The following is a 12,829-nucleotide window of genomic DNA, read 5'->3' on the forward strand; positions in this document are numbered from 1 at the left end:
CCTCTGCCCATGCGGCTCCAACAACGATTGCTCCAGCCAGCACTGCCGCCCCTGTGGTCACATGACCTTGCCTCCCAGCATACCTTGCGGTCGTCATTGATTCTGGGCCATCTTTACCTCCTGCATCTCTATAGGAGCTCTCGCTTCCTCCACACACTCTCCTCCTACCTCTGCTCGCTCTCCCCGTGTCTCCATCCCCCCTCTTCTTTCTGGATGGTCCAGGTTCAGGGGTCAGGAGTTGACTGGCTGCACTCTGACCTTTGACCTTGGCTGTCACCCGAGTGGGATTATCTAACAGCAGTCAACCCATAGTATCAGGATCTGTCCCGTGACCTCCTCCTATACCTAGCCTGGAACAGCAGTCAACCTGTGGCACCCAGATCTGTCCTGTGACCTCCTGCGGCACCTAGCCTGGCACAGCAGTAAACCCATGGCACCTGGGTCTGTCCCATGACCTCCTCATCCTGCAACTAGCATGGCACGTAAGTAAACCCATGGCACCTGGTTTGTTGTGATGACATTACCGCCACGTAGTGGCGAATTGCGGCCATTGTCGTTGTGAGTTTGTGGGCTTGTGTGTGAGTAATGGTGATTGAGTGTGTGACTATCATGTCGTGTGCGTGTGAGTTGGATGGTAGGGGTGTGTTTATGAGGGTGAGTGTGTGTGGGTGTGTGAGTATCATGGTGAGTATGTGAGTGATGGTATGTGACAGTGTGAGTTTGATGGTGATTGTATCATGGTGAGTGCAAGCAATACTGTGAGCTTGACTTATTTCCCCCCCCCTCCCTTTACCCACTCTTCCTCCCTCTCCCTGCCCTCCCCTCACTCTCCCCCAACCCTCTACTTCCCTGCCTCTATCCCTCTCGGCGTGGCCGAGTGGTTACTTCTAAAGAATTATGGAACTCTTTATCCCTCTCCTTTCTCCCGTAACTACCTCGCCTGTTATACAGGAGATCGTGGGTTTGATCCCTACCCTCACATCTGCTATATATTTCGAGTTTGCATGTCTCTCTCTCCCCGTGGTCGCGTTCAGAGTGTTTGGTTTCTATAAATGTCGACGTGATGATAGGCCACTTCGTTGACCTATCATTTGTGGCATTTTCCCGTCTGAAGAAGAGCTGTGTAGCACGGTGGGCATTACCTGGAAAAATTTAAATAGTTTAGTTTCCTCTTTTCCTCCTCCCTTCCTCCCTCTCCACACCCATCCCCCCCAGCACAACAACAAGAAGCAGGAGGAGGATGGTTTGTTTCCCAAGCCGAGCACTTCCGGGTCCACCTTCATGATCCTCCCTCTGCCCCGGGGGTGGGGGCGGGGAGATCCCCTTGAACAGGGTTACGGTACCCCACCCACATACATACGGGGTTGCGGTGCCCCCACTACACATACGCACAGGGGTACGGTACCCCCCACTCACATGCCAGGCTATGTGCACCACACAGAGACCCAAAGACTCGCACATAGATCCATAGACTCGCATAGACCCATTGACTCACACAGAAACCAATTAACTCAAACAAAGACCCTGTCGAAACACGGACAATATATTTACACAAAGACCCATAGACTCATACAGACTCATCCACTTGTGCACCCACCCACTCAACGACTCACAGGCTTACTCGCTCACCCAATCTCTCACCTACTCAGCCACTCACTCAGAAACTCACTCAAGAACTCGCTCACCCATTTACCCACCCATTTGCTCACCCACTCGTGCATCCACTCACAGAATCACTCGTAAACTCACTCACTCACATGCTCAGAAACTGACTCACAAAAGAATTCACCCACTCACTCGTGCACTCACTCGCCCACTTACCCATGCATGCACAGATTCACCCACTTACTTACTCGTTCACAGACTCCCTCTCTGATAGACTCGCTCATAGACTCACTTGCTCACAGACTCAATCACTCACAGACTCACTTAGAAGCTCTCACCCACTAACTTATTCATAAACTCACTCAACTACCGACCCACTTACTTAAAAACTACTTCACTTATCCGCACCCACTCGCTGACCTACTTATTCATCCACTCGCTCAGCCACTCACTGACCAACTCACTCACAGACTCAGTCGCTCACTCATCCACTCACTCCGAAACTCATTCATCCACCTACCACTCAATAATTTCATTCATTCACTCATCCACTCACTCAACCACTTCACTCATTCAACAACCCACTCACTCACCCACTCACTTGGAGACTCTCTCACCCACTCACTCACCTACTCGCCCAGTCTATTAGCCACTCATTCAGAAACTCACTCACCTACTCACTCACCCACAATCGATCAATCACTCATATACTAAATCACCCACCCACACACACACTCACCCACTCTTCCACTCACTTAAGAACCCACTCCCTCAACCACCAACTTAGAATATCACTCCTCCACTCACCTACCCATTTACTCACCCACTCGCTCACCCACTCATTCAACAACTTTCTCACTCGTGGACTCACTTGCTTATCTACTCACTCATCCATTCACTCATCCACTCGCTCATCCACTCACTCACCCACTCGCTCACCCACTCGCTCACCCACTCGCTCACCTACTCGCTCACCCACTCGCTCACCCACTCGCTCACCCACTCACTCACAGACTGACTCAGAAACTCACTCATCCAAGCATTCACTCACTGACTCACTCACCCATTCATTTAACCATTCACTCACAGACTCACTCAGACGCACGAAGAAGCTCACTAACCCACTAACCGATTCAGAAACTCAGTCAACCACCAAATCACCTACTCAAAAACTCCTTTACTCATCCGCACTCACTCACTAACCTATCTACTCATTTACTCAATCAGCCACACTTACTCACTAACTCGCTCACTCATGCACTCAGAAAATCACTCATTCACTCACTTAGAAACTCCTACAATCACTGACCCACTCGCTCAAAAACTCACTCATCTACTCGCTCACTTTCTTATTTACTCACCCACTCCCTCACCAATTCACTCGTTTCCCCACTCATTCCTTCAGTCACTCACTCATTCAGCAACTCGGTCAATCATTATCTAATTCAATCACTCACCCATTCACTCGGAGACTCACTCGCTCACTCATCCTCCACTCACTCACCCACTAACCCACTCAGAAACTCATTCAGCTACTCACTCACCACTCATTTACCCACTCATCCACTCATTGAATAAATCACCTACTCGCCCACTTTCCTAACCACTCAATCAGAAACTCATTCACCTACTCACCCACACACTCACTCACCCACTTAAACTCGGGAGTGGGTGGTTTTAGAGTTCAGTGTTAATCATTGGGACTCCCATAGGGTTCAGTGTTGCTCACTGGGTCTCCCATAGGGTTGAGTGTTAATAAATGGGTCTCCCATAGAGTTCAGTGTTAATCACTGAGGCTCCCATCGGATTCAGTGTTAATCACTGGGTCTCCCATAGGGTTCAGTGTTAATCACTGAGGCTCCCATCGGGTTCAGTGTTAATCACTGGGGCACCCATAGGGTTCATTGTTAATCACTGGGCCACCCATAGGGTTCGGTGTAATCACTGGGGCTCCCATAGGGTTGAGTGTTAATCACTGGGTCTCCCATAGTGTTCAGTGTTAATCACTGGGGCTTCCATAGAGTTCTGTGTTAATCATTGGGGCTCCCTTAGGGTTAATGTTAATAACTGGGACTTCCATAGGGTTCAGTGTTAATCACTGGGGCTCCCATGGTGTTGAGTGTTAATCACTTGGTCTCCCATAGAGTTGAGTGTTAATCACTTATAGATTCGAAGCTTTCGTGACTGCAAGGATTCATACTTTTAGTTCTTTCGGTAAAGTCACGTAGGTAAAAAATGAAATTAAAATTTTTACCTACATGACTTTACCGAAAGTACTAAGAGTATGTTAATCACTTGGTCTCCCATAGGGTTCAGTGTTAATCACTGGGGCTCCCTTGGGGTTAATGTTACTCACTCCCATAGAGTTCGTTGTTAATTATAGATTTGAAGTTTTCGTGACTGCAAGGGTCCATATTCTTTGTTTTTTTCGGTAAAGTCACGTAGGTTACAAAATAAAATAAAAATAAATTAAATCACGACGTTTCGGAGGCAACACAAGCTTCCGTCTTCAGGTGGCACCGTCACAGCAGTAATTTTGCTGACGGTGCCACTTGAAGACGGAAGCTTGTGTTGCCTCCGAAACGTCGTGATTTCGTTGTTAATCACTGGGGCTCCCATAGGATTCAATGTTACACACTGAGTCTCCCATAGGGTTCAGTGTTAATCGTTGGGTCTCCCAAAGGGTTCATTGTTAATCACAGACCCATAGATTCCTAAAAACCTAACCCTATAAACACCTAAGCCTCTATACCCCTAACCCTCGAAACTCCTATACTCCGAAAACTATAACCCTCAAATCCCCTTCACCCTTAACACCCTAACCTTTTAATCCCTTAACCCTTAAACCCCTCACCCTCTAAACCCTTCACCCACTAAACCCCTCACCCTCTAAACCCCTATGCCTCTAAATCCAACCCCCTAACCCTTTGAACCCCTAACTTTCTCCAATCCCATAATAAAGGGTTTTTTTTGCGGTAAGATCGTGTGAATATAAAGTGTCTTAAAACCCATCACCACACCGATACAGCCAATTAATAAAGTTTGTCACGTGAACAAAAAGTGCCAATTAGTTTCTACTTTAGCACATCGGTGTGTTGGAGACTAACCCAAATTAACCTTTATTATGAATAACCCCTCAACCTCATAACTCCCCCTGCGCCACCCCCCATGTCCTCCCTCACCCCCCTCACCCCCCCCCCAGCTGCTACTTCCGTTGAGGCCGGGGCGAGTGGAGGCGGCGCTGTGCATTGTGGGTGGCGAGAGGCTGATTTGGATTCCCGCTCACGGCCACCGTCGGTGGCTCGTGGCGGCTCGCTGGCTGGGCCTCCTCTACGTCGACTCAGCCAGAAGCAGGTGAGAACCAAGCGCGGTGTGGACACATCAGCAGTGGCGGTGGTGGGGGGGGAGACAAAGGAGGCACCTGGCCCACAGGTGCCTCCTTTGTCTCCCTCCTCTCTCTCCCGGTGTCTCACTCCTCTCTCTCCCGGTGTCTCCCTCCTCTCTCTCCCCATGTCTCCCTCCTCTCTCTCCCCGTGTCTCCCTCCTCTCTCTCCCCGTGTCTCCCTCCTCTCTCTCCCCGTGTCTCCATCCTCTCTCTCCCCGTGTCTCCCTCCTCTCTCTCCCCGTGTCTCCCTCCTCTCTCTCCCCGTGTCTCCCTCTTCTCTCTCCCCGTGTCTCCCTCCTCTCTCTCCCAGTGTCTCCCTCCTCTCTCTCCCCGTGTCTCCCTCCTCTCTCTCCCCGTGTCTCCCTCCTCTCTCTCCCCGTGTCTCCCTCCTCTCTCTCCCGTGTCTCCCTCCTCTCTCTCCCCGTGTCTCCATCCTCTCTCTCTCCCCGTGTCTCCCTCCTCTCTCTCCCCGTGTCTCCCTCCTCTCTCTCTCCCCGTGTCTTTCTCCTCTGTCTCCCCGTGTCTCCCTCCTCTCTCTCCCCGTGTCTCCATCCTCTCTCTCCCCATGTCTCCATGTCCCCTTCTCTCTAGGTGGTGCAGGTTCAGGAGTTTACTGGCTGCACTCCGACCTTTGGCCTTGGCTGTCGCCCAAGTGGGATTGTCGCACAGCAGTCAACCCACAGCATCAGTATCTGTCCCATAACCTCCTCCTGCACCTAGCCTGGCACAGTAGTCAACCCATGACACCTGGCTCTGTCCAGTGACCTCCTCCTGCACATAGCCTTGCACAGCAGTCAACCCATGGCACCTGGGTTGTTGTGATATCACCATCATGTAGTTGCAAATTACGGCTGTTGTCGTTGTGAGTTTGTAGGTTTGTGTGTGAGTAATGGTGCGTGTGTGACTTTCATGACGTGTGTGAGAGTAGGATGGTAGGGGTGTGTATCATGGTGCGAGTTTGGGTGTGTATCATGGTGAGTGTGGGTGTGTGAGTATTATGGTGAGTGTGGGTGTGTGAGTATTATGGTGAGTATGTGGGTGTGTTAGATGGCTGGCAATGTTGATGGGTGGTGATGATGATGCAAGCCTTGTGCTCGAGAATGGCACACTGAAACTAATATCATGTAGCTACTTCTGAGTACCCTTCAAGTGCTGTCTGGTCCACATTGTAAAGGGCAGGACTTTCCCACCTGTTCTTTATTTAAGAGAAACGTTGGTCACAACAATGTTCTTACTTCTTACAGCTGGAATTTATCCTAAGTACATGGAGAACCACATTGCAGCCATGTGATAGTTGATGTTGTGCAGTGAATGATGACCGGGCTGAGACCATTGACTCGCTAGACTTGAGAATCTGCATTGATCACAGGTGACTGCCTGGATTCAATCCCAGGTACTCCGTGGTGCCAATTCAGTGCTATGACCACAAGGTACATGGGCCACCTCTAAACACCCCCCACGTTAAAGACATAAGCAGCAACCTGTTTAGTGAGCAGCAGCATTCTTTGAATATTTTTCCAAAGCAATTGGGATTGTGGAGCAGTGGCACAGTCCTGCATTTGCTTTCTCTTTAATCCACCAAACGCAACTTGCCGCTCGATTGTGGCACACCCATTTTTACACTTGTTTCAACTGCTGTGGCAGATGGTGGAGCAGAGGGGCAGTGGAGCAGATTGGCAGTGGAGCAGGACAGTGGAGCAGAGCACAGTGGAGACGTGGGGCAATAGAGCAGAGGATTAATGGAGCAATGAGGCAGTGGAGCAAAGGAGCAGTGGGGCATTGGAGCAGTGGATCAGTGGGGCAGATGAGGGGTGGATTTATCGTGAAGAAGGCGAATCACCTCAATATGTGCTCTGAAGAAGAATAATTTCCCAAAACGTCTATCTATATCCTTGTCCCGCCGCACAAACAGCCGGGACACCGCACACACGAGCCAAGGCACATTAAACCAACCCAGGCAGCACTCGCAAGCAATGCAACATTACGTTGTGTCCTCATGAGTTGATTTCACAAAGTTTATAGTAACAACAACAACAAAAATATTGATCCTAATTCTTAACCGGGTGGCCTTAAGTCTTGGCACGTGCAGGTTTTGTTCATTGTCTGCATCAGACCCCTCCAGCTGTCTCATTCTGGGTCAGCTGCCCCTTACATGTCCTGGAAACCATGGCAAGGTCATCGCATGAGGACCGCCTGGATGAAAACCAGCATGGAAGGGGCCCAGTGTGGGGCTGGCTATGCTAATGGAATAGTCCCATGTGTGTGTGTGATGTGAGGTCTCCTGGCAGCAGTCATTCTCCGCTGCAGTGCTGTCATCTGCTGCTCAGTTTCATTCCCCAGCTGTGGTCCCAGTGGCACCGTGGGTCGTGTGGTGATAGCAGTCACGGTTGGCACCGATCCACGACCACCACCCCTATTGGGCGGTGGACCTGCCTCCACAAAGTAGCATGTGGCGGAGGAGTGAGGTGAACGCTCTCGCCATGCGAGCGAGGCCCCCTCGCTTCCTCTTCTTTTCGTGCATCTCCACCTGCACCTCCTCCATCTTCTCCTCTGTCTCATCCTCCTCCATCCCCTCTTCTTCATCCTCCACCGCCATCTTCTCCTCTACCTCCTTCTCTTCCTGTGCCACCTCCGTCTTCTTCTCCATCTTCTCCTCCTCCACTAGCACCATCTCTTCCTCCATATTCTCCTCCTCACCCTCCTGCACCACCATCTCCTCCACCCTCTGCTCTTCCTCCTCCACCACCATTGTTTCCGCTTTGTCCATCGTCTCCATCTCCTCCACCACGACCATCTGTTCATCCCTTGTTGTCTCCTTGTTCTCCATCTCCGTATTGTCTTTATCCTCTCCCTCTGTGCTCTCCTCCATTGTCGCCATCACAATCTCGTCCTCCTTTGCCTTCTCTTCCTCTGATTTCTCCTCCGTCTCTACCTCATCCTCCATCTCCTTCACCTCTTCCTTCGTCTCCTTCTCCACAACCTCTGACTTCGCTTCAAAGGCCTGGACGAGTGAGGAGGAGGGCTGCACTTGCTCAGATCTGTGAAGAGACAAACACGACATCGTTCCACCTTCCTGCTACGGTAGACATTGCCATCTCCCCATCGTCCGTGGGTGGAATGTGTGGCAGATTAATTCGAGCTTAATACAAACAGCAATAACGACATGGCCAGTGAGTGTGCTTCATATTGGTGCTGTCATTCTCATGGGGCAAGGCTATCATTGAGATAGGTTTAGCTGTGTCTCACACAGACTGTTGTGGTTTCACAGTAGTGGGTGGCGTTGCTGTGTCAATTTAGCTGAATCATTTGTAGTGACATTTTTCTTTCTATGTGTATTCTAATTGATCCCTTGGATATAATGGCCTACGCATTTAAAATGACATCGGTGGAAATCATGACTGTCCACTGTAATGGAATGGGTGTGTATCTTTGTGGTTAATGCAGCGGCAGTAATAGCCAGGGTGGGAAGCAAGATCTGAACTGTAAGTGGTGAGCGATGAGTGTGCGACCCTTTGGCTGCTTCAACCCATCCACAATGTCTATCAAATATCCGATAGTGATTTGAGGTCGACAGAGCCGCCTCCCTTGACGTCGAAGGCATCTCAGAGTGCATTGAGCGCGATGAGCCACTCACATCTCGCATCTCTCAGCTCAACGCATTTGAAATTGGACACCCCTCCCAGTGGTCGCTGTCTCTGTGCATTACAAGGCAACTTGGCAGCTGGCCTGGAAACAGGCAATTATTACGGTGGGTGGAGGGTTAAATTGTGAAATATGGCCGCATCGTTATCTGTCTCACTCAGAAACCAATTATGTAAAGTAAATCTGTCCACAGTATAGCGCAATGTACACGTGGGGTTTGCAGTGTCTGTATTTTTTGTGAGTGCGGCAGGGCTGGAGCACCTATGCCTCAGCAGCAGAAGGGACCTGGGTTTGATTTCCACGTTGGGCCACGTTATCTGTGTGGAATGTGCTGCCCCCTGTTCTGGGAGGATTCTGCAGCTTTCTCCCTGTAACTGAACCCACACAAGCAATGCAAATTGCTCAATTTGGATCACAAACAGCAGCAACTTTGTTACCAACTGCGAGCAAACTTGACAGGACCCTCCTGAAAAAAAGTCTTGAGGTTTAGTGAGGCTCATCCTGCGTAAGTGAAGTACCCTTGAAGACGCTTGGACACCGTTGTAAGGCACACGTTTTTATTTACACAATGGTTGTACAGCACTAGAGGGGTGTATCGGCCTGTTGTATCCTAACCCTTCTTCCATAATTGAGAGTAATAATATTTGATGATTTTTATATATTATCTTTTTACTTTTTTTAATGAGTGAAACACACTAAAGCGCACCAAACTGCAAAACACCAGGTGTTGTTAAGTAATGAACGAGAGGAGGGCTAGGATGACAGAATTGCAACCTTGCTTCAAGGCAAAGGCAGTGAAAGGAAGCAGAGGCGCCTTTGTCTAAGTCATAACCACAGAAAGCCAGGAATCATCACTGATTGTGTGTTAGGGATTCCGAGCTAATTAGAACACGTGCACACAGAAAGGGAGGTAGAAGCACGCCTTGTTCTCCTGCAGCTGAGGAAACAAAGATAAACCCAAAAAGGCCTTGGACCTGAAATTAAGAATAACATTCCCAGAGCAGAAGGTTGGAGGGCCACAGGGAGCTGATTTAAAAGAGTGTTGTATATCTCTCAAGGCGGGCAAGACCCAGCTGAATAACAAGCCTGCGGGGGTCACCAGAAGTTCGCATTCGCCTAGTTAAGACAAAAAGCTCAATTATTCTGTATTGCTATTAAAGTAACGTTAAAGTCGGAATTTAACAACAGGGTAGGCTAAAGTTATTGATATTCACACCCACTCCAATTAAACCAGGCCACAAGTTACGCCTACTGAACCATCACCATCATTAAGTCAAATGAAATGTTATTTCCATACTTTAATACTTTCTATGCAACTCGACCCGAAGCATATGACAATCAGAACCTTCCTAAGTCAAAATTGAATCGCACCCAGACAGGAGCGAATATATCATATATAAGGTTGAAGAGGGAAGGAAATTAAGAGCACGGCGGCAGACAAAAACCAGAACTGACTCCAAGGTTCAACCGCCCTCACCTCAGGAGTGACGGAAATTAATGAGGCCTTGAACAACGGCCAGCTGGACGGCAACAACAACGGCGAGCAGAGATAGGGTGGGGCAAAGACTGCGGGGCTATGAAATGCAACTTCGTGTCAGTAAAGCTCTGACAAACAAGTTAAGTTAAAGACATCACAATACATAATATCTACATAACATCAATGTTAACGCTATTCACCGTAAACTAAAGTAAAACTTATGAAAAGCCAGGATAACGGGATGAATCACCACCAGGTCGAATATAATACATAAAAAAAAAACGATGTTAAACCCAGGGTCGGAGAGAAAGGGAGATCCCGGCCGTCTTTGTATCCCCGCAGCGCGGGATAGGAGTGTGTATACGCTCGGGGAAACACCTCCACTTGAGTCAAGCACCACGATGGGAAACGACAGACTTTAGGTTACATACAGAATCATAACTGTGAAATAGTAAGGGACAAATGTTAACTTAAAACTTTTTAACCATTTCTTTGTGCGCCGGGTCGGAGAGAGCGTTGCCCCTCCCTCCAGGTGGTGCGAACAAAGACGCCTATGAGACATTTGTAACGTCTGTGTTTTGGGTTCATGAAGAAGGCCAGACAGAGAGACGACCTCGAGGCAATTTGTAACATCTGATTGTTTGCTCGTGGGTTTATGGAGGGAGTGTGACAACGGAATATACCGTGGGTGATGCACACAAGGACATACGGACGTACGGACACACACATGGACACACCTGCCTACGGACAGATCCTGACACAAAAAAAAATCGAAAGAAGTCCCGCCTTGTGGGCGGGATCCAGGGGGATTTTTCGGCATAAAGTAAAGGATCCTGAGCATTGGAAACCAGTGCGACGGGAGGGTCGACTCAGGAGCGAGTGCGACCAGCGGGTCCACTCGGGAGTGCGACGGGAGGGTCGACTCAGGAACGAGTGCGACCAGAGTGGGTCCACTCAGGAGTGCGACCAGCGGGTCCACTCAGGAGTGCGACCAGAGGGTCGACTCAGGAGCGAGGGCGACCAGCGGGTCGACCCAGGAGCGAGCTCGACCGGGAGGGTCGACTCAGGAGCGAGCTGCGACCAGCGGGTCGGCTCGACCCATCTTCAGCTCGTCAACCTCTGCCGAGCCGGAGGTCTCTGCTGCCGCCGGAGTGGTGAGCGTCGCGGTTTGGCGACGATCCAGCGCTGCACGCTGCGAGCGAGTTGTGGGCGCCACCTACCGACCGGGTTCCGAACTGCGACAGCGTATCAACAGCCATCCGAACTCACCACGGTGACAGGGGAGCGACTGATACGTATGACGCGCACCGCCCCCTCACCACACGACCACCAGGCGTCTGTTTGACATAAAGAATCGACCCCGAACACTGACTATTCAAGACAACTCTTACCACTCAAACACACTCGAACCCATAAGCCATCCGTGGCTGGGAAGGCATCACAACGAGACCGAGTGATGGCCATCCGTCGTTTATAAGAGTATTCGTAATTTTTATCTTTAATATTTAGTGGGCTGTACTCTTAATCGCATAAATTCCCAACAGATCCATCAATACGAACTGATTCTTGGCACCTCCTTCCGCCGAGCCACGCTCACGTGGGGAGTGGTGGCCCACCGGATCCTTATCAGGTGATCTGGTCCCCAATTAGTAAACTTGGTATAAGATAACGATCCTCGGAAAAGGAGCACCGTCGCAGGCCCTTACTCCGAGCCGTTCTGTGGTCAGATAACCTGCCGATGTATCTGTTGAGATTGGTGCCTTTAAGAATAATAACTGTTTTGATTGTGTTTTTTTATCGCCGTATAATCTTTCAAGTATCTTTCAGTCATAATCGCCGCACGTACTCGCATCCTCTACAGAATATTCAACTGTCCCGTGACCCAAGGTGTTAACAACGTGATAAGGGTTGCGTATGATCAATAAGGAGTGCGGTACTGCGTGAACAATATTGAGTATAATCATTCATTAACGTTAAGGTTTTCTTAGCATAGTATTTGCATATTTTAACGACTCTCTCTCTCACTAACAACCATCGCGTTATGAACAACATTGAGAATAATCATTCATTAACGTTAAGGTTTTCTTAGCATAGTATTTGCATGTTTTAACGACTCTCTCTCTCACTAACAACCATCGCGTTATGCGGGATCCATGTGCCGTTGTCAAAGTGAAATCAGACAATCGTTGATGATACCGTATTGATGCCGTGTTGACGTTCCGGGATTGAGAGTTCGCATACTATATCATAGTTAAGGTTGAATTAGTAATAAATTGATCAATACAGAAGTGGTTGTGTGATTCTTTCCTGAAATCTATGCATAAGATCTGCTTCTGCGTTGAGATCTGAACTTGGTGACCTTAATAAACACACTAATACATACTCAGTAAATGTTAAAGCGATAACGGGGTGAACCGGGGACCTAAAAATATAACCACGAATAAACACTCTGGGAATGTTAAAGCGAGAATGAGACGAACCTAGACAACGATGCCGAGTTAATCTAAGTTAATCTTGCATACTTACACCACACCTGCATAACTGCATACGATTAATTGCCTTATTCCGATCGATAACCCACCCTCGTCACCGAGGCGGGGTCTGGTTATCATAACGACTTGCATTATCATAATTACACCCACTCGCATAATTAATACGATTACCTCTCGAATTGGCATAATTAAAATGTGCATAATTACATAATTAACATATTTCCGGAT

The 12,829-nt window shown here is 49.0% G+C and overlaps 1 protein-coding gene across 1 annotated transcript in view; it reads left to right on the forward strand.

The window, feature by feature from the left end:
* The window catches only part of LOC133340093 (uncharacterized), a 149,640-nt gene extending 137,373 nt beyond the window's left edge, over positions 1 to 12,267 (forward strand). The window contains exons 2-6 of the mRNA XM_061548159.1: positions 1,216 to 1,339; positions 4,808 to 4,959; positions 5,582 to 5,678; positions 10,961 to 12,087; positions 12,189 to 12,267. Coding sequence (XP_061404143.1) covers positions 1,282 to 1,339; positions 4,808 to 4,959; positions 5,582 to 5,678; positions 10,961 to 11,454 — 801 coding nt within the window. The 5' untranslated portion in view covers positions 1,216 to 1,281 and the 3' untranslated portion in view covers positions 11,455 to 12,087; positions 12,189 to 12,267. The remainder of the gene's footprint in view (positions 1 to 1,215; positions 1,340 to 4,807; positions 4,960 to 5,581; positions 5,679 to 10,960; positions 12,088 to 12,188) is intronic.
* The last annotated feature ends 562 nt before the right edge of the window (positions 12,268 to 12,829 follow it).

This window comes from Lethenteron reissneri, unplaced genomic scaffold (genome assembly GCF_015708825.2).
Source record: "Lethenteron reissneri isolate LAM-NWPU_2019-01 unplaced genomic scaffold, ASM1570882v1 scaffold_74, whole genome shotgun sequence".
NCBI lineage: Eukaryota > Metazoa > Chordata > Hyperoartia > Petromyzontiformes > Petromyzontidae > Lethenteron > Lethenteron reissneri.